Source organism: Ptychodera flava (assembly GCF_041260155.1).
Source record: "Ptychodera flava strain L36383 chromosome 23 unlocalized genomic scaffold, AS_Pfla_20210202 Scaffold_23__1_contigs__length_28996876_pilon, whole genome shotgun sequence".
NCBI lineage: Eukaryota > Metazoa > Hemichordata > Enteropneusta > Ptychoderidae > Ptychodera > Ptychodera flava.
This window is the reverse complement of record NW_027248277.1, coordinates 5,434,064-5,454,591: the sequence shown is the minus strand read 5'-3', so window position 1 is coordinate 5,454,591 and position 20,528 is coordinate 5,434,064. Positions and strand designations below refer to the sequence as shown.

The 20,528-nt window shown below is 39.1% G+C and overlaps 1 protein-coding gene and 1 long non-coding RNA gene across 3 annotated transcripts in view; one reads left to right on the top strand and one right to left on the bottom strand.

Moving 5' to 3' along the window:
* LOC139124061 (uncharacterized) overlaps positions 1–20,528 on the bottom strand; it is a 153,741-nt gene that overhangs the window by 118,787 nt on the left and 14,426 nt on the right. For both annotated transcript variants that reach the window (XR_011549852.1, XR_011549853.1), the window contains exon 2: positions 7,827–7,897. This is a non-coding gene — a long non-coding RNA (uncharacterized lncRNA). The remainder of the gene's footprint in view (positions 1–7,826; positions 7,898–20,528) is intronic.
* On the top strand, positions 376–20,360 carry LOC139124060 (homeobox protein Hox-D5-like). The gene is made up of 3 exons (XM_070690190.1): positions 376–875; positions 16,783–17,322; positions 18,993–20,360. The coding sequence occupies exons 2-3, from the start codon at positions 16,890–16,892 to the stop codon at positions 19,274–19,276; spliced, it is 717 nt and encodes a 238-aa protein (XP_070546291.1). The 5' UTR covers positions 376–875; positions 16,783–16,889; the 3' UTR covers positions 19,277–20,360.

Below are 20,528 nucleotides of genomic sequence, written 5' to 3'. Positions count from 1 at the left end.
TTACTCCTATAAAAATATGTGCAAACATCTGCGAACCCGGAAGTTACCCTAACCGATCGCTGTAAACATAAAAAACCAAACTTTAAATCGCTGAATTACGACTATTAGTTTAACTCACGGAAAATTTACAAGGCCGGTGTATTTTAGCACTTTGAAAAAGAGCTTTAAATGCAGATCCCACTGAACGACTCCGGCTACGTCCAATTTTACGGCGATTATCATAATTTTAGCGACTGGCGAATGTGTCTCCAGTGCCGTGTAAAACATACGTGGGTATAAAAGTTGACGGGGGTGCGTGGACCGTTTTCCCGGCGATTTATTGGGGCCCTGAAAAAGTAATAAAAACGTTCATTTGATGACCGCCATTGGTACCTCAATTACAGAAACGCATGGAATATTGCCGAGTCATTTGTAAAACATAGGCATTTGTTCGCCTCCAGCTAAAAAGTAGCAAAAATTAACCGCTCTCTGTCAAAGCTAGCTTCCCGGAGACCCCGTTTAAGTACGAAGTAAAAAGTGTAAGTATAACCTCCGTCGGTGGCGAAGCTCGGCGCTTTCAATCAAGCTTGACAGATTGTCCCGAGATTCGAATGCGCTAAATATGCATCGGCGTTTTGATCTCCCCCTAGAAGCCAGCAGTCACCTTAATTAACCATGAAAATGTAAATGGCCGCGCTCAGCCAATCACAGGGACCCTATACCTGCCTGGGGTGCCTCGTCGACTCACCGAACAAAACGGTGGGGTTTGCAACGCAAACACGATGCCACTGTAGCCAACAGTGTGTTAGTTACAACGACCTTCGCTGTCAACGCTTTTAAAACTGGAATTTAAAGCTTTTCAGAACCAAATCCGAACGTTAGTACGAAGCCATTCAGTAAGTATCCATTATTTTCTAAGATATCAATTTCAGTCTTTTGAAATTTATGGCTACAAAATCGCTTTTTGATTTGTGACCGTCGATATATTTTCTAAGAGTCTCGTTATTGCGTTCCTGTCGTTGGCTATGTCACGTGCACGCCACTGAGCAAATCTAGATGTCATAAATATAGTTTTTATTTCAACAATTTTGATGACATAGTGTCAAAGTGATCCTAGTTAATGATTTGATCAAACATACGCTCAAAATTTGAGAGTTTTTGCAAAATTTGTCTATCGTTTTGGCGGGAATTACTTCATGGAAACGGTGGATGTTGTCAGCCTGTACAGTTGCTTGGGCATTTAGTGTACTGTTCGCTTACAAAGGAGGTTATCTACGAATAGCCACGCTAACGAAAGTCTACCGAAAGTTTTTGACTATTATCGAACAAAAGCAGGTAAAAACATTTGCTGTTCAGAGCCTGCGCGCGAATAATACACGACAACATCTGCGTGCCAGCTTCCTCCTTGTGGATTCCGACTGATTCATCTGCTGTTTACATATGCGGCCATTTTACACATATCGTTGTTCGAAGTGGCTTACCTTTGAAGCCCTCGAAACTCGAAATATCACTTTCAGACGCACTCGATTGTTTGCACTCCACGAGCTGCGCCTTGTCCTCCAAACGACAGCTCGATCAAAAGCCCGCGCCTTAACGCTTGAACTTATACGGGTGATGGATTCATAACCTCTTGAGCGGACAGCTATGGGCCGCGATAGATACGAGAAATAAAGGAGTAGCAAAATGGCAAACAGACGAAAATTTGACCAGCTGTCAGATAAAAGACAGTTCTGACTAATCTTTGAGGCAGAAATAGCAGCGACGCAACCTGGTCGACAACATGACGGTGTTACACGTCCGAACAATTGACAAAGCAAAAGACAAATTGGACGATATACCTACATACATACATGAATACCTAACAGCGTGCTAATGGCAAGCACATACATTGCTTTACACTTGTAGTCTAACAACCCTCTTCTGACAGAAATACGTCAAGCATACACGTAAACAGCAGAGGGATCGACAGGCCAGCAAGAACGCAAAATACATTTGATGGCCTGGAAAATACACGGAGAAGGCTCATCAGCCAAACTGAGAAAGTGATTGGAGATTTAAATAGATGACAAGATTGACAGACGCACACAGACAGTAATAAACATACACGTATTATGTCGCGGAGAAGCCAAACGCGAGCGTACAGGCAGAAAGATAGATAGATAGACACAGATAGAGACAGAGAATATAGACAGGTAGACAAACAGTCGATAATTAGATCCACTGATAGCTGGCAAGCTTGTTAGGAAGATAGATAGATAGATAGATAGGTAGGTAGATAGATAGATAGATAGATAGATAGATAGATAGATAGATAGATAGATAGATAGATAGATAGATAGATAGATAGATAGATAGATAGATAGATAGATAGATAGATAGATAGATAGATGTTTGCTGGCATTGTACATACTGGTTAGGTAGCAACTTGTGTGAACAGGCAGCCATGTGTTTTTGTGAGTGGGGGAATGGCGAATGATGGATTGATATTGGACAGGAGAATAAACATCTATTAAGCAAATGGGCAGACGATAAATGCAGTTTACAAAAATAGACCAATTGATAGGTAGCAGAAATTTTCCATGCACATATGCGTGTATATAAATATGAAGCATGGTTGATTTCAAAGTGTGCTACGGAAAGACGACAGTTTATAGAAATAATTTGAGTTTGTGAATTCCCATGTTAAAACTTTTTATTTCTTTTTACTGTTCCTTGTCTATTTTATTAAGGTTGTCCGTCACAGTTGAGGTTTAGATTTGAAAACAGACAATGAACAAAACTAATTTTGACACAGGCGAGAACTAGCGCTTTAAACAGAGGATAGCGGCTAATCCCATTCACTGAGAAATAAGTGATCCGCGTCGACCATTACGTAAATCATTGAATAAAACTCACCTCATGGATTGTTCAGTACAAAAATTTCTCACGACAGTTAGATTTTGTCGTCTGCGATTTTTTTCACATTTTTTCAGGATCTTCTGCTAGAATCGAAATGCTAAAGATATTATCGTTGATTGGTTCTGAGAAATTTCAAATTAATGATGGTATGTGCGTCGATATTTCTGGCGCGAAAACCTGCCGGTTGGTCGACTGTTCGGGCGGGTGGGTTTTGACGGATAAGCGAAAATGAGGACGAACGGTATATATATATATATATATATATATATATATATTATATATATATATATATATATATATATATATTATATATATATAATATATATACGTAGCCTGAAACAGACAGCAAGACGAAAACCAGACGGGAAAGCAGAAAATGAAAAGAGATAGCCACACAGACAGACAGACAGGCAAATTGCCGACAAAGAAAAATGTAGACAGATAGTCACAAAGATAGCGAATCTGTGACATTTGCGGTGCAGAAAGGACAATCACCCTTGTTAAACTGGCACTAGATAAGGCATGTGTCTTGTGGTTCTCAGGCTCTGAGGCAGGCAGTATGTCAGAAAGGTAGGCAAAATTGGCGAATATTCGGGCAAACAAACATACAAAAAGACCAAACAAGGTAACAGTATAGCAGTGACAGAGAGGGGTGCACGAACATCAGAATGAGAGACGCTTGCGACGTGTCGTTCGAGGGTACACCACGGGATTTGCAGACATTCGTCAGACGGTTCGTACTTGCTGTTCCTGTAGTGTGACAAATGTTTAATCGATGGTCCACGATTGAAAATTACACTCATGGGAGTGAAATGACTGCTTAGCGAAGAATAAGGTACAATTAAACAATCATCCCTGATACTTATGTGAAAAGATCAAGTTGTGAGGAATGCAGTCGATAATATGGGCTATTTTTAAGCCGTGCTCGTAAAATCTGAGTTACTTTCGTCATTTTACGGGTTCATAACCACTAACATTTCTGAAACATTTTCAATCATTGTTTTATTGAAGTGGTTCGGTTTTCGTCTATTTATTTTTATAATTTTCTTAAATATAACAATAGTTTATTTGTGCACTCAGCAGACATTTTCAGTAATGTTTATGTGTAAACGAGTTGTTTTGTCCACAGGCTTTTGTCACTGTCACAGACTGCACATCAGATCATAAAATGCACACGCATCACTCATTTTTTCATCATACACGGTAGGATGAAATTCTGCTTAAACTTTTTTGACGCTGTTTTAACAGAGCAAGTTTAGAACCTAAGCATTTTAGCTAGTTTAAAATACAAACATTGTTTTGTTATATTTAGCAAATAGTTGTTCACTCGGCAGAAGTCTAGGCACATATTCAAATAACATTTGAAAATGTGAGACTTAAAATTTTCAGCTTTGTAAAATTTTCATTGAATTCGCGACAAAAGGCATGGATTTTTAGTGGAGTACATTTTACAACTAATAAACGTACTATGACGTCACTTAATTGAGAGTGATATTTCCCTTTTCCTGGTACAAATTTGCTTCGTGTTCGTTCTGCCCTCGCTTGGCATTGCCATCCGATAACGCAAAGAAGAGGGTCGGATGTCACAAAGTAAAGGCGAATATTTCCGCTTATTTTGATTAATTTTGGTAGATAATCTTGTATTGTGACCTAAGCTTTATCGAAATCTTTGTTGTCCCGGCTATCACTCGTAAATAAGAACACTGACACCAAGGGCTCGTTTTGGCTTCCAAGGAGACTGGACGACAATAACTGATTTGTGTTTTAGTCACCTCATTTGTTGACAGGGTGAATGAAAACAAACATGGCGACTGAAAAGATTGACAGAGGGTTTGACCTACTGACCAAGTGAGGGAAAGACTGACCCGATCGTGTAGACCAACTGATTGTGCAAAAAGATAGCCTAGCTTCTATGATGAGCTAACCAGTAAACAGAACAACGTTCAAGTTCTCATTTTTGGCGGGAGTTGATGTACAAAAATTGTCGTCTGCGCGCGATATCTGGCAACACCACGTACAGATTTGCCTGACACAGACAGCAATGACAGGTTAGTCGCGAAGTATACTCATCAATTAGGGACGAATGTGAGACTTCGTGGTTTGTTCGTCGGACAGGCAGTCTAATATGGGGATGAATTAATATAAATTTTACTCAAGTAGCTTTGATACCTTCGTTGGTTTGAAGAACGCACAGATGAATTAACAAACGGTACGTCGAGGGGGGGGATCACACGTTCGTTAATTAAGAAACAAGTTACAGGCGAACTTCGATTAATTACAAAAACTAATAATTTTCTGAACAGCTCCTAAGTCGATTAAAACAATGGCCACAGCTGTACCGCCTTCAGCCATACTATTTCCTCAAGAAGGATTCGAATGTTTGAGCGTAAAAAGAGGGAACATCTTACTGATGACAGAATGACTAACTACATTCCATATGACGTGTAGTTCAATCTACGACACCGCATTACATAGCCTTGGCATCTCCGGCTTCATTAAACTTTGACCTCTGCAAAGTAATTACCCTTTTACGGCTCTACGATATTGAAAGCCCCTGTAGCGGATCCCATGGCTATGTCGCGGCACGTTTCACTTTAAAAGTAGGCGCATGTTCCGGCGAAAGGAACACGTAATTTTAACTTGAAACACGCCCTGTGTCATGCACTGAGCAGACGGCAAAAATGCGCTGAATTTATGGCATTAGTAAACTCCAGGATTGTACAGAGCTCTAAACTACTTTTATTATTCCTATTGCAAAAAAAACCACTTTTCTCTTGGCTGTACGATTTGGCTTTGAGCAGACTGTGTACGCTTAGTGGTACAGTATCACACAAGTAAAACAGTCATACAACAAAAAGTCTACACTTGGTCAAAAAACTGCTCGCATCGACTGCCATCAATCGAGTGGGGTTATAACGAGATATTTGCACGAAAGAAAATAAAATTACAGATAACTCAGTTTTATTGCGCCGATAAACTTACTCATAATGGGTGCTTTTGATAATATCGTTATTATTTTCCTTCCGAACAACAAATACATTCTTATTCCTCTTCTAAAGGACAAAGTACAGGCAGTTTTAATATTGACAAATGAATTTACTCCGGACTAACAGTCAGAAGTTAACAAGTGCATTTGACACTTCTTATAAACTATTATTGAACAAACACAGTTATATGGTGTCTTGGACGGCGAATACTAGGTTTCTTAGACTAGAACAAGAAGGCTTTATCAAACAGAAAGAAGAAAAATACTGGATGATGGTTCAAAGTTACTGCTAATACAGCTTTAGTTTAATTAGGATAACAAATATAAAGTGGCCTGACATATGGAGCCTGAGGCTGTGCTTTGTTGTTGTTAGGTCAAGATTTTGAAAGTTTTGGCATCCTTCTTTGGCGCATGGTTTAAGGACTGTGCATCTTCACACATCTTGGCTTTGCTGTCTGTAGCTGGGACTTCCCTACAGCTAGAATACGTCATCGTTGTAAATTATGTCAAAGTAAACAGACAGCGTAAACACCATAGAATTAGGTGCATTTTTGTTTGACCACATTCTCAGTGCAAGAAAGGTGTTAGAATAGACAGATCCATTTAAAAACCGCCATCTTTGGAAACACCGAGGAAAGGCTGTTCGCTAAATACACAGATAAAATGGACACACCAGTCAAGTCGGGTTATTTAAATAACTCTATTAATTCTTTGGACTTTATTCTGTGTTTATAAAATTCAGAAATGTCAAATCGTGTATGAACTATGAGTTTATTTTGTGAAATGCTCACTATTTAATTGTTGCATATAGCTGTTGAAGGGGAGTTCATCTTTTGGCGGTATTTTTTTGTCACAACTCATCGCAACATGCGAAAAGACTATTATATGGTTCATATCCTTTGAGTCGGGACTTGCTGAGAGAGTGATCCACAAAATACGACTTCGGCTCCTTTAAAAGACAGAAAATACTACTAACAGCATGACAAACTTGTAGTGTCCACCAAAAATGTACATCGATAAGGTTAGCGGTTGCTCAAACCATCGTCAACCTCGGCACGCTTGAAGCGGGGTCAAATTTGACACTGATATTCCTGTGCACAAATAATAATTTCATTCGTTGTTTATTTTAAGAAAGTATTTCTCATAACAGAGAAAATATAGCACCGTCTGTCGCGTAGGTGGTCTTGCTTTTTATGGTAACAAATCATAAATGTCGCTGGCCAAATATTTCTGATTTCATCAAGGGTAGCTTCTGAGTATACATAGGGGCTATGTATACTTCAAATTCCTAAATTTGCGATGTCTGTCTAAGCTATTTTTAGGCACTTGCAGACGTCGACAGGCGTGAGATGCATTACGGATTGAATTAACTTGTCTGCAAGACAGAGTTTTCAATGCTTGTTTCTTCTTTTGCTAGAATTTTATGGAAAGGTAAAGCGTACTTTAAAAAGATCTCGTAAACGTAAATCGTCTGCTGTAAAAATATCTGTAACATCATCGTTGTCGTCTGTAACCATGTGAGGAAAAAATAACTTACAAAACCTGGCTTGCACTCTAATACCAGAAGTTCCAAATTATCTCCCATTTGAGATGATTTTGTTGTGATCATATATAATTCTGCGTTCGCAGAAGTCACAGAAATTCCGAAAATTGCCAGAGTTTTGCCAGGCCGCCAGAGCGCAGCTCTATATAACTAGTCAGGCGAAGATTTCGATTTTGCCTCGGCAAACTGACGAGAGTTGAATTGGGCACAGGAAGGTCACCCATATACCTCCAAATAAATAACCAGATCTCACTGAAGCTGACGTCTTCATCTTCAGAGAAATGTCACATCTTTTATTCAAACTGCTTTTGGAATATTGATATGTCTGAAAGTCTTATACGTGTATCAACCGTAACAGAGAAAATTACATGATCGGAAAAAAACAGACAAGATTCACGACACAGAATTTGCAATACATACGCTTTGTTGAGTCGTGGCCGTGACGCTGGTGAGGACTTTTCTTGTCGCCCGCCCCCGGCACCGATATAAATCTGCAGAGAGAGAGAGAGAGAGAGAGAGAGAGAGAGAGAGAGAGAGAGAGAGAGAGAGAGAGAGAGAGAGAGAGAGAGAGAGGGAGAGAGAGATCATTCATTAATTATATGTGATTAGAATTGGTCTTCAAAACCAGCAGGTTATAATCTAAGATTTGTATCAAGCGAAATACCGGTATCAAAATATTGGAGCCAATAGTGGTCGACGGAATTTCAGTGGAGAGATAGCTGTGAAGGGTGCTGTGGTGGAGTCTGATTGGTCATCGCAAAAAAATAGCGGCTTACTCCTCCGGAGAACAGCAATATTTCGTTAAATATTAAACAAGCAGAACTGACGTCTGTGTATTATCGATCATGAGGAGTGGGTGTTTACGCATCTCATTTCGTTATGCTTCTTATGTTATCTCCTTAATCCCACTTAAACCACTATACATATACAAAGGTAGTAGCACAGTTTACTGTGTCATTTATAATCTAGTTGCAATAATGTTCTTCCTCGCTTTTCATTGTATTTGTTTTCTTTTTCTGAAACATTGATGACTTCTGAACGTTTTGTATTGGAATGTTCCTCCTTTTCCTCCTTGTCACTTCAGTGTCTCCGACCCTCCCCACCCCACAAAAAAAACTTGCATTTGAAACACCTTTCCGCAGAGGTGTTCGACATTTCTGACAATCTCACACCAGTGTGCCTACTTGACTTGGCGGTAATTGCAAAATCCCTAACCCTAATTACTTTGAGATTTGCAGTTTCACACGTAAAAATAAGAACGACTCTCGAAAGACGGCCTCGAATGAGAAAACAATATAAAACCCTAAGCATTCCTACAAGTAATAAATATCAACTTGTAAGCAACTCCCCTGAATTAACACCGTCAGCTATATCATTGGAGTAGCAAAACTTTCCTATCACCTCCACCTGTTTGTGTGTTTTCATGTATGTTTATGATCCACAGTCAACATTATGGCAGTGTGTGTATTTGTGCGTAACTTTTCTCATCTCAATTTCAAAATAAATCTTTGACTCATTCCGTTGAAGATAGACATTCATATTTTTCTTCTTCTTCTTACACTTCTAGTAAAGCATCATAGTACGTACACTGCAAGTTATCTCGTTCATCGATGGTGCGATGGTTTGGATTTCTGTCTGTGTTGTGAGGTGTATGTATGTATGTATGTATGTATGTATGTATGTATGTATGTATGTATGTATGTATGTATGTATGTATGTAGGTAGGTAGGTAGGTAGGTAGGTAGGTAGGTAGGTAGGTAGGTAGGTATGTATGTATGTATGTATGTATGTATGTATGTATGTATGTATGTATGTATGTATGTATGTATGTATGTATGCATGCATGCATGCATGCATGCATGCATCTATGTATGTATGTATGTATGTATGTATGTATGTATTATGTATGTATGTATGTATGTATGTATGTATGTATGTATGTATGTATGTATGTATGTATGTATGTATGTATGTATGTATGTATGTATGTATGTATGTATGTATGTATGTATGTATGTATGTGTGTGCGAATATACATGTTTTGATTATATGTAGGCATGCATGGTGCATACGTATACATGTGCATTTGTGACTACATGAAAGATATTAACATTCAGTCATCTGTATACCTATCTATCACCTATCTGTCATAAAATCTACCATTTTTGTGGAGTGAATATTGCATCTGTGTTTGAAGTCTGTTCATCCTGTATTGGTGTCTGCATGAATGGTTTCTCGAGCGATCAAATGATGGACGACCCCTTTTCATTACAGTCTATCAATATTTAGCTTTCCGCTTGAAAAAACAAAATCGCAGATTATTTCTTTTTTATTAGACAGTATAACTATTTTTACAGTCTATTTTTTATATGCTACAACAGCCATCACTAGTCTTGACTTTCAAAAGACCTAAACTCTTTTCTTTTTAATGTTAATTTTGCTGTAACTTTTGATTTGTTTTCTAAGCCTTCGTTTCATGATTGTGAGATGCGGTTTCTTTTTTCTGCTACGAAAATTGAGCTGAAGAAAATCTAATTGTTGACTTATTAAAGCATCATGTATGTGGTGTACAGTTATCTTGGAATTTCTAACTAACTTCTAGTCCAGAGCAGAATTGTGTGAAACAATATGATTGGTCGTTGTACACTACTTATTGATGTATATTGGTTAAAGGGCCAGTAGGCTTAGATGTAACTTAGGATGATTTTTTCTCCATATTTTTTGATGTCAACTATAGCTGTGAGTTCTATGTGTCAAAGCATGTTGAGATACACGGTATTCAGCTTGTCAACTCAGACTATATACATGTGTAGACAGCATTGTAATTTTTGACAAGTAAATTCTGGTCCGGACGAGAATTCAAATGTTAACAATAACAGCGTATTTTACACGTATAGACGCTGTGCTGACGAGCTTAACTGTAACGGGTGTTTCAACATGCTTTTGCGAGTAGAACAAGAACTTGCAATTGACATACAAAACAAAAATGGAGAAAAAAAACATCAAAAGTTAGAGGTAAAGGCGTTGACCTTTAATATTTCCACATACTTTAGGGAGAGGAAAGAGGTACTTGTTTTATGGAACAATTATAATATGGCATTATTATCAAAAGTTGCAGCCACTATCCCTTTAAGGTTTAACCGGGTTTCAGTTGTTCGTCTCGTTCAGTACATTCAATGTGTCCTTAAATGTGATATTGAGTCATAAAGTTGCACTCAGATGAATACCTTAAGAAATTAGATAAGCTGCGTTCAGAGTCAATTGATGATGAACAGTTTGTTTGTTTCTTCGAAATATTACTTTTAAGTGAAGGTGTGTCCAATGAATATTTATTTTCCGTTATTGTATAAGGAAATCAGCTCTGACAAGTATATATATATATATATATATATATATATATATATATATATATATATATATATATATATTAACATGCCAGCAATATATATTAGCAGTATGCTTTTCAAAGTAACGCTACACTTTTGTATCTTTTTTACCGTTTAGCATTTTCTGTCTCAAGGTAGTACGTGCCGTGAAATTGAAAGACTTAAGCTTTTGCTCCAGCTTCCTGAAAGAACCAACCCCTTTCGAAATTAAGAATACAAAATATGGGTCACCGTGCTAGTAATATTCAATATCATATCCCCGGCTCTTGGAATTCAAAATGGCCGCCACCTCATTGATAACTCCGTGGGGTAAAATAATAGTTTCCCTTTTCTCAAAACTGACCCGGTGAAAACTTTATTTATTATATAAGCTTATGATGAGCCCCAAAAAGTGGTACCTCCAAAAAATTTTGTAAAAAAATGGGTCCGAATGTCTATCCTCATGGCGCATTGCAGCAGTGAAGTACCACAGTTATTTTACGTGGCTATAGTCTGCCTCCTCGTATCTTATTTTGTATTTGCATGCATAAAGGCACTGTTGCTCTCTGGTCTCGTTATGACGAACTTTAAGGCGCTGTTTACCGGATAATCTAATATAGCATAAGGTAGAATGCGCCTCGGGGCGTAAATTCGGACTTTGAATTTTTTACTTGACTTTTCTAGTCCACTGCAAATTTTACTATCCTGTGATTTTCTGGTCTACCACTTGTGTAGCCTAATTTTGAAGCTCTTGATAGAATAAAGTTTTAAGCGTCTTCTTATCGTGGAAAGCAAAAACGTATTTTTCCCATATAGTTAATATTAATGGCAGCCATTTTGAATTTCAAATGCAGGTATATTTAAGGTATTTCGTTTCTCTAATACCAAATTTTGCACAGTGATCCTAAACTTTAGTCATGAGTTAGAAAGAGAATGGTTTCACAGTTTCATTGATGAAAGTTTGGGCAAAAGTTTGCCATTCGATTTCGAGGCGCATGCAGCCTTAACATAAAGTAACAACGCGAGACCTAGACCACGTGGTCCTGCCTCGATCTGAAAGGTGACGTGGGTCATGTCTGAATAACCAATATCCCACTACATAAAGGTTCGGGAACTACCCCCCCCCCCCTCCTCCCACCCCGCGGTTAACGGATCAGTCTCCCTTGGACGTTGTAACTGCCATCGGCATGACGTCACTGGGAAACTTTCTGTTATAGATGAGTAAATGCACTTCTGTTGTATGTCAATGCAGGCGATTTTTGCCGGATAAACAAAAATTGGATGTCAAGCCATCATAAGAATTTGATTATTTTAAGGTTCATGTATTTTCGTACAAGGATTTGGTGACATTGTAACCTAGGTAACATGACCCGGGTGGTCAAAAGCGGTTATGAAGATGTGTTATCGGCATGATATTTTCTACACCCTCTTTAAGTGACAAGCTTTCCGATCACGACATTTACAAGAAATTAAACGAATTATCTGCTGATCGCGTAATGAAGCTAACATTTTTAGAATGATAATTTTACCAGTTTCCGTCAAAATTTGACGGTATACTTTGGTGGCTTTTTAAGTCCTTGTTGCCATGGCAGCAGCGTCGTAGCGCGGACGAACATCTTGCTTTAGAAATTGGTCTCAAATTAAACTCTTATCGTAGTGTGTGTATTTCAGTTCCCGCGCTGCAGCACACACTGCAAATCCCACTTCTTTTTTAAGATTTAAACGAAACAATGAAAGACTGCTACACGTTCGTTCACTACACGGTCAGAATAGCTACGCCTGTTAAACTACCGTTTTGAGCAGCAAAACTATCAAAAGACACACAGGTTTTGCCAGGAATCCGCACGGAAATCAAACCTTATCGAAAGAACGGCAGCATCATTGATATTTGACATTTTTCAATTGTGGACATGTACTTCTTTTCAAGTAAATGCAGCGATCCGAAAAATAGTTCTATTTTTGTCATCGATTTCCGAATTTCTGAATCGAAAATCTTTATGCCGGTACGATTAATTACCATCCATGACGCTGCGATACAGACTTTGCAGAAAAAATACATCACTCGCGTTTAATCATCCACAAATTTCCAAACTACCACTTGCATAAATGGCATGCCAAACTTCAAAAATATTGAGTCACTTTTCAGTAGAGTTTTCCTAAATCGTTCCTGTTCTGTTGTGCTCGGTAAACGAGGTCAATTCGCTTCCCATCACTGTTGGATACACACGGGCATTGTGGTGTTTTCGTTTCTGAAGAGCGATACGATTGAAGGTCAAAGTTCAAAGGTCGTAGATCGTCTGCGAAAACGATAATAGTACCTCCGTATAATTTATAGCCCCTGGGCAATAACGCGGCAATTCATTTACTAGTTCACGGATGACTGGTCACGGAGGGGGAAATTGATAATCGCAGAAAAACAAAAGGGACAACGAGAAAAAAACACACCTAGGCAATTGCTGAAATCGTCAGCAGATCTCCTTGCCATGTTTTCAGTTCGGTAACCATGGCAATGCAGCCACTTTAAAGTAGCATCCCTGGGTAAACTACATATCTCACCAAAAAGTGGGATTTGCCCCGCTGACGACAACTTCAAGCGTGGAAAATTTAAGCATGTACTTCTGTCTCTTGAAATACACCGTGACTAAAATGTGAATATATAATGTACTGAAGGATGGTAGTCTATTACTACCCCTAAATTGTATCTCTAAATTTCTCGATCATCTAAAAAAAATTACAGAATTTTGAAAAATGTTCACTTTTATATTTTCATTACATTTTCCCGCCCCCTGAGATTAAAAAGCTGTCCGCATTGTTAGTGTTACGAGGAAGTAGGTGTGATTGTTCAAATATGACTATGGCGATGTTTGAAAATAGGAGTATATGTCGACTTCTCTAGCTTCGGGCACTTTTAGTCGCTACGGCCAAAAAAAATATGTGTGCTTCCTGTCACCCGACGTATCTTATTTAAAATCCCCCGACCATAAACTTCGTTTCCGCATTTTAAAAAAGTCCCGCATTATTTGCAAAACTATATTTTTTAAGAGTCACCCAAAAATAAAAAAAAACAACCAGACCAACCTACGCTATTTCCGGGGAGTCAATGAAAACACGTGGTATTTTTTTTAACGCTATTTTTTCAAATTAAGTTAAAACCCGGAAACGGGGAACGTCGTGCTACAATATGTTTGGTAGAAGAAAAGCTTATACCGCTTCAAAAACTTTAACGCAGACGGTTCAAGAAAAGCGCTAAGAAAATAGGAAAAAATATCAGCAGCTCGTCTTCTTCAAGACGTTATAATCTTTACTCTGGTACTTAAAGAACAATCTGGCAGTGACCCCTTGATGGTTTGGTTTCTTTTAATGACTTACTGCATTCCTTAATGACCAACAGAGGTCTTAACGTTTATCTCCGCTGATAAGCAAAAAAATGAACGAATTAAAAATGTCGTTTTATTGCCAACCACCGTAATTGGATATTTTGTGAAAACAATCAAAACCTCCATTACTGAAAATTGCACCCGAAACAATTCCCTTTACAAGAGAAATTAATGCTTGCATACTAACAGGTACACAGTATGAAAAGGCAGACACTAAGAACAATAGTTCAATCACACAATATACATGTGTATCTTAATCGCGAGATTTATCCTGTCTGCTCACAGCGGAATCTCTTCTTATCTGTTTTACAGATCTATCTGATTTCAGTGCGAAAAGTGTCCTTCTAGACTTTCATCGATGCACGTATTAATGGGTTCATATCATATATATCACGAGCTAGAATAGCATCGATCAGGAAATGCTATTATTTATTTCCGCGAGTTCGCTTTCATCATGTCATACTTTTCGCTATTTCTTGTGATGAACGCAATTTCATGGCAATTCACAGTGAAAAATTTTTCCGTTCAAACAAATTGTCTTTTATTTATTTGTATAGCAGTATAATTTGCTTGTTTCTACTACCCCTCTCCCTCCTTTTGCCTGAAATCCCTTTTCCTGTGTCTCTGTCTCTCCCTCCCTCCCTTTCTCCTCTCTCGGTCTTTCTGTCGACTAACTTTCTTACCGTCTATCGCTGTTTATCTTTCCTTCCGTGTGATCATCCACCTGTTTGTCTCTCTGTGTTTCAAATGGAACATTTTTGCCTATCTTCCTGTCTACTATCCACTAATCAGAGAGCGATAGGGACACTAGCCGTAACCTTCGATGAATTATAATTTTGTTTTTGTTTTGTATGTCAACACCAAGTTCTCAATCTACCTTGCAAAGCATGCTGAAATATCAAGTATTCAGCTTGTCAACACAGCGTATATTCTTGTAAAATGCACTGTCATTGTTTATGTTTGAATTCCAGTCCGCTCCAGAATTTACTTGTCAACAATAACAACGCCTAAACATTACAGACTGAGCTGACAATTGAACACTGTGTGCGTACATAGACATGCTTTGGGGAGTGGAATACGAAATAGTTGACATTAAAAACAAAAATAGTGGAAAAAATCAACAAAGGCTACAGCTACATGGCTTTTTGATCATAGTACATGGCGTGTGATATGTCGGCGCATGACAATTGTGTCATCTGGATGATGCCTGTCAAACTCGTCAATCATAGGGATGATTGTCAACACGGCTCATTGTCGTAACAATATGATATTAACGCGCCAAAGTCGTACATTTTTAATGACTTTTGTGTCAGTCTGATTAGATCCGAAAATGAATCACAACCATGTGCAATGAAGTGTGAGAAATATAGAATAAAAACAGAATAATATATGTTCACGATTTGCAGTTCTTGTAGATCCGTTATCTGTTCCTTATGATCTTTATGCTCTCTTTGTAAATTGCACTTTCTTATTCCACCAGCAAAACATCCCGTCGAAATATATGCCCAGTATTAAATTAGTCAATCACAGAGCTCGCATATGCGCACTACATAATATTTGCTGTTGACAATTGAATTCTTGTCCGCACTTGAATTGATTTGTAAACGGTAACACCGCATATTGCAATTTGAAGTGATAAGACTTTTCATTTCAAAATACTTTTAAGAGAGCGGACGATTTTTTAAAAAAGCACACAAAATAACAATGTTTTAAAAAATTACTAAGCTTAATATTTGCCCGTTTAGTACTTAAGCGTAAAAAACCGTAATAGTTACAAAACCGTGCAGTATCGACAGAGCGGTTGACTTTAAGAGATTTTATTCTTATTCTATAATTGTAAATAAAATCGAGCGGTAATTGTGGTCCGGCAATAAACCGATTGTCGATTATTTTGATATCGTTGCCTGGTTGTCATCGGGTACTGTTGATACAACGGAATGCGGACATCACACGACAGAGATAAACGTGCGTAAACTATAGTTTGATGACAGTAGAGCAGATATTTCATCGGTTGGAGTTATTGCCTTCTTCATATGTGCGAACCAATGTTTTTATTTGCCGTGTCGTAATCCTACCTACTTATCTACGGCAAGAGGCTCATTTCAAATTTCAATAAACCATACCGTTTTACGACGCTCTGTAGAGCCGTTTCTCTGCGCAGCGTTTGGAATGTGGCAGTTACGTTCGACTAACACGGGGCCATGAGTCAGTAGTAATTTGTAAGACGATACAATGATTTCCAGTCAGCTTACGATATTTTGACATTTATTGAGTTTGTGAATAGCCGGTTGCCGTCCACTAGTACGGTTACGCGCGTAACTACAGCTGATTTGAACCGATTTTCTGTCTGTTGACTTGAAAATGCGTGGATCAGTCGCTAGGAAACTGCGAGCAGAAGGAATCTGTTTTCCCTATATCATTTGTGCCACCAGACGATAATTTTTGCCGCGCGAAATATTATTTTTTGAAATGACACACATTTTTATCAAGAATATCTCCCTTTGTTTCTTAGTGAACACGATATTAAAAACAGCGCAGCATGTGTATGCTGTTGACCCCGGGTCAATTTTCTAAGATGTGATTGGGTTGCGGCGATCACATGACTAACCATTTATCCTTATTTGGTTTTTATAGCTTGTGGTGGGTGTGCTCTACCTCTCAGTACAATTCATCATAGGGAACGGCGATCATCGACATTAGAGCGAGTCAAGAGCCACAAATCACCCAAATAAACAAGACAAATGAGCTCGTATTTTGTGAACTCGTCGCTAACGAGCCGATATCAAAATGGCCAGGACTTTCAAGTGCAGCACTACAACGGGAGTAACCGACATTACAGTCCTGTTTCATCGTCCACGGTAAACTACAACGCGGGCTACCAGTACACAAACCAGCATGACACTGCGTACTACCCGACAGAGTCCAGCGTCCTACAACCGCCGGTCAGCAACCGACTCACCCATACCCCGACGCACACCTCCTACAATATCGCGGCGAACATGGAGTCCACGCCGATATCCGCTGCCCGGAACACACCGTCGACTTCTCCGAGCTTGGAAAATGGACTGGCAAACGGGCTGAGCGGGGCAGACAAAAACACAAGCAACAACGCCGTCAACTCACAGTCCGACTCAATGGTTTACCCCTGGATGAGAAAGATGCACATGAGTTCAGGTGAGAGTGCCCTAAAGTCAGAAATTTTATGGTTTGCAAATTAGAAATGGGAACGAAAAATAGGGACAAAATCAGCAGCTATATGCCTTTCCTCTTATTCCTTCAAATTGATCAGAATTGCTAAATTTAACAATACGCAATGCGTACATCTGTCGTGCAGGCCTTAGAATAGGCAGGCAGTGTTTGTACTGCGTAAATCGTCAGATAGCAAGCCTCCTCAAGTGGGCAGTCTTTTACTTGTGAATGTTGCACAAAATACACAAGAACATCGGATGGCGGTTTGTACGCTGAGTCGAAGTGAGTTTCCGGGTAACGACACAAGCAGAGGGGGAAATATTCACAACTGAGCACGTAAGAAAACGCGCTTGGTCGATTTGTGTTCTCCTAGGCCCTTGTCAATGAGCATGCATCACAACGCAAGCCGGTACCAACTACCAAGCTATGCTGTAACTACCATGGGAATACTATTAACACATTTACTTAATCATATGGTCATTCCGAGTGCTTCCTTTAGATTTATTATATTCCAAGATTTATTTCAAATGCCATTAATTCCTCCGACGTAACACAGTAGCACCGAACGCCATTCATTGGGCAAACCATGATAGTTTCGAAAAAAAATCAACAATTTCTGCTGCAAATGGTTCGGATTTTGGAAGAATTTCCCAAGGAGCGCATCTTTGACCAATTTCTATCAGACGAATTGATCAGAATTTTGCTATCTTTGGAAATTTTCATTGATGCATGCGTACTGACAACATTTCCCAAAGCGAGATAAGAGAACGGCAGATTTGTTCCTCGTTGTCTGTCGTCTGATCTGTCACAGCACCCCTGTTCCAATCTCCGAAAACGAATCACAACAAATTTGTTGGACGTCGAGTCAGTATGATACAAGCACTATGATACCAATTTTCAGTATCGTTCAGCAAATTTCAAGTTGTCAACTTAATTTTTCCCTATGCAGACGACAATATGCTGAAATTTACATGTTTTGGTCCACTTTGGCGCCCTTTTATCGTCCACAACATTGCGATAATTTTGATAGCGTATCTAAAATTAGCACGAGATCAAATTTCAGTTTAATATCATCAACAGCAATTTCATGCCAAATATTCCACGTGCGTGTAGGGGAACTGTTTCTAAACTGGTCTGACCCAACGCCAGAACGTCTAGCACGGTCGCGCTTCAGCAGTCAGGCATTTTTGCTCTCGCTCACGAAATTCTCAAACCTTTTCCGGACTACAACAAATGACCATTTCCGGCTTAAACCGCCGTACACAGCGTTGGGAGCCCAATGGTCACAGATGAGGTCAAGTTGGTATGTTTACCTTCCAAAAATTGGCCGCAATTTATGTTGTCCTAAAACCACAAACGAGGGGTAGATAATAGCTCCTGTTACGTTCGCCATGATATGTGCCCGTCTATGCGTGCGATCCCACATAGCTGTTGGAATCATAATTACCAGAGAACAAAACTTCGCGCCTGACGATTAATGATATCAGCGTGACGACAATACCAAAGTCTTTAGATCAGAACAGAGTTAAAAAAATTGTTCGGCTCCCAGCCAATGCCTGACCTCAGTGTCACCTGCCGCCCATGTTATCCATGCTGCGAAAATGTCTAATGCGAGTTTCTGTCATGTTTTTGTTTGCCTCGTTTCTTGCAACTAGGTGCGAATGGTATGGAGGCAAAGCGGAGCAGAACGGCCTACACCCGGTACCAGACACTAGAACTCGAAAAGGAATTCCACTTCAATCGGTACCTCACCCGAAGGCGGAGAATCGAAATCGCTCACGCGCTGGGACTGAGCGAACGCCAGATCAAAATCTGGTTCCAGAACAGACGCATGAAATGGAAAAAAGAACACAATGTAAAGAGCATATCACAACTAATGGAAGACCCAAAAAATGGGACCACTAGAGTTTCTGCAGGGCCGCCTAGCCCAACGGACTAACTTACACGAACTTGGGATTCTGGATATCACTCTCAAAGGCCAGCGGCTGATGATTTACTTAAGGATGATGTACAACCTCGAGGCTGCAGACTTTACTTTCAACATTTGGGAAATATGTTTTTCTTGACATTGTCCGCGCTAATTGCTGCATTGTTTTACAATATTCTATTTCAGTTTGAAATATGTACATTTGGCACTTGATTTCTGCTTTTTTTCCCGAAGTTAATGACTGGCACTTCAACACTCGTACTGAAATGAACATGAGATTTCTATGTTATGTAAAAATTTCGCTACATTCCGAGACTGGACAGAATGCTTCGAATATTTGTTTCTTCATATAGGCCGAAGACTGCCTCAAACAAAGACTATTTTTGCTGAAAACGGACAACAAACAGGAAAATGATATGTGTTTAACTTATTTTTTCTCTCCTGCTTCTGTTTAACAAGTTGATGGAACACTCCACAAGCGCGTTTTGTCGACACGTGTACTGCTCGGCAGCCATAAATGTTATAGGGTGATAAAAATTTATACTCGCGAGTATTTATTAGTTCTTCATATATAAAGGTGTGGTTGAACATAGAGAGCCGTTTTGTCGCGTACGTTCCTTTCAGAGTCGGTACATGTGTATGTACGCCCTCAGTCCGCTGGTGAGCTAAAAAAGCCAGCCGTGTTATTTTTAGTCTGTGTACACATGTTATCATGTACAGCGTTCGGTCTTAGCTGTTATACATATGTCGACCGTTATTGTCAAAGAATTTGAGTCGTTTTATTTACTTCACGTACAAGAAAACTATAGTCTGCATCTTTTTATCACGTGACTCAAAATATCGATAATTTATTTTTAAAACAAGAAGAACATGCTAACTGATAGTTTAACCATGACTTAACATCCACCGTGTACGATTTTTGGTCTCTTTCAAGGAGGCTCAACTCTGTGACAAATATGTACCAAGTTCTTTCAGTGGGCTATATATGGACAAAATATGTCGTTTATTTCTAATTGTCTTGTCTTTTTCCTTGTAATAGCTCAGTTTTGTGAGATAAATAAAAATACGTTCTGTCATTTTTTTTTTAATTTCCTGAGGACGAGAAATTGCGAGTTTTTTTTTCTCGACCGTACTCATCTATCCGGTGATGTGGAGGTTTTTTTTTACAGAACGGGGAAGAACAATATGTAGTATACCGAGTTACGTTTGATTGTTGGTCTTCACAGTTTGGGCAGCGAAGAAGATGGTCTAAAATTTCTGCCCA

Coding starts and splice junctions, on each gene's coding strand:
- LOC139124060 (XM_070690190.1), top strand. CDS start 16,890: ATGAGCTCGTATTTTGTGAACTCGTCGCTAACGAGCCGATATCAAAAT. Junction 17,323..18,992: donor AAAGATGCACATGAGTTCAG/GTGAGAGTGCCC, acceptor TCTTGCAACTAG/GTGCGAATGGTATGGAGGCA.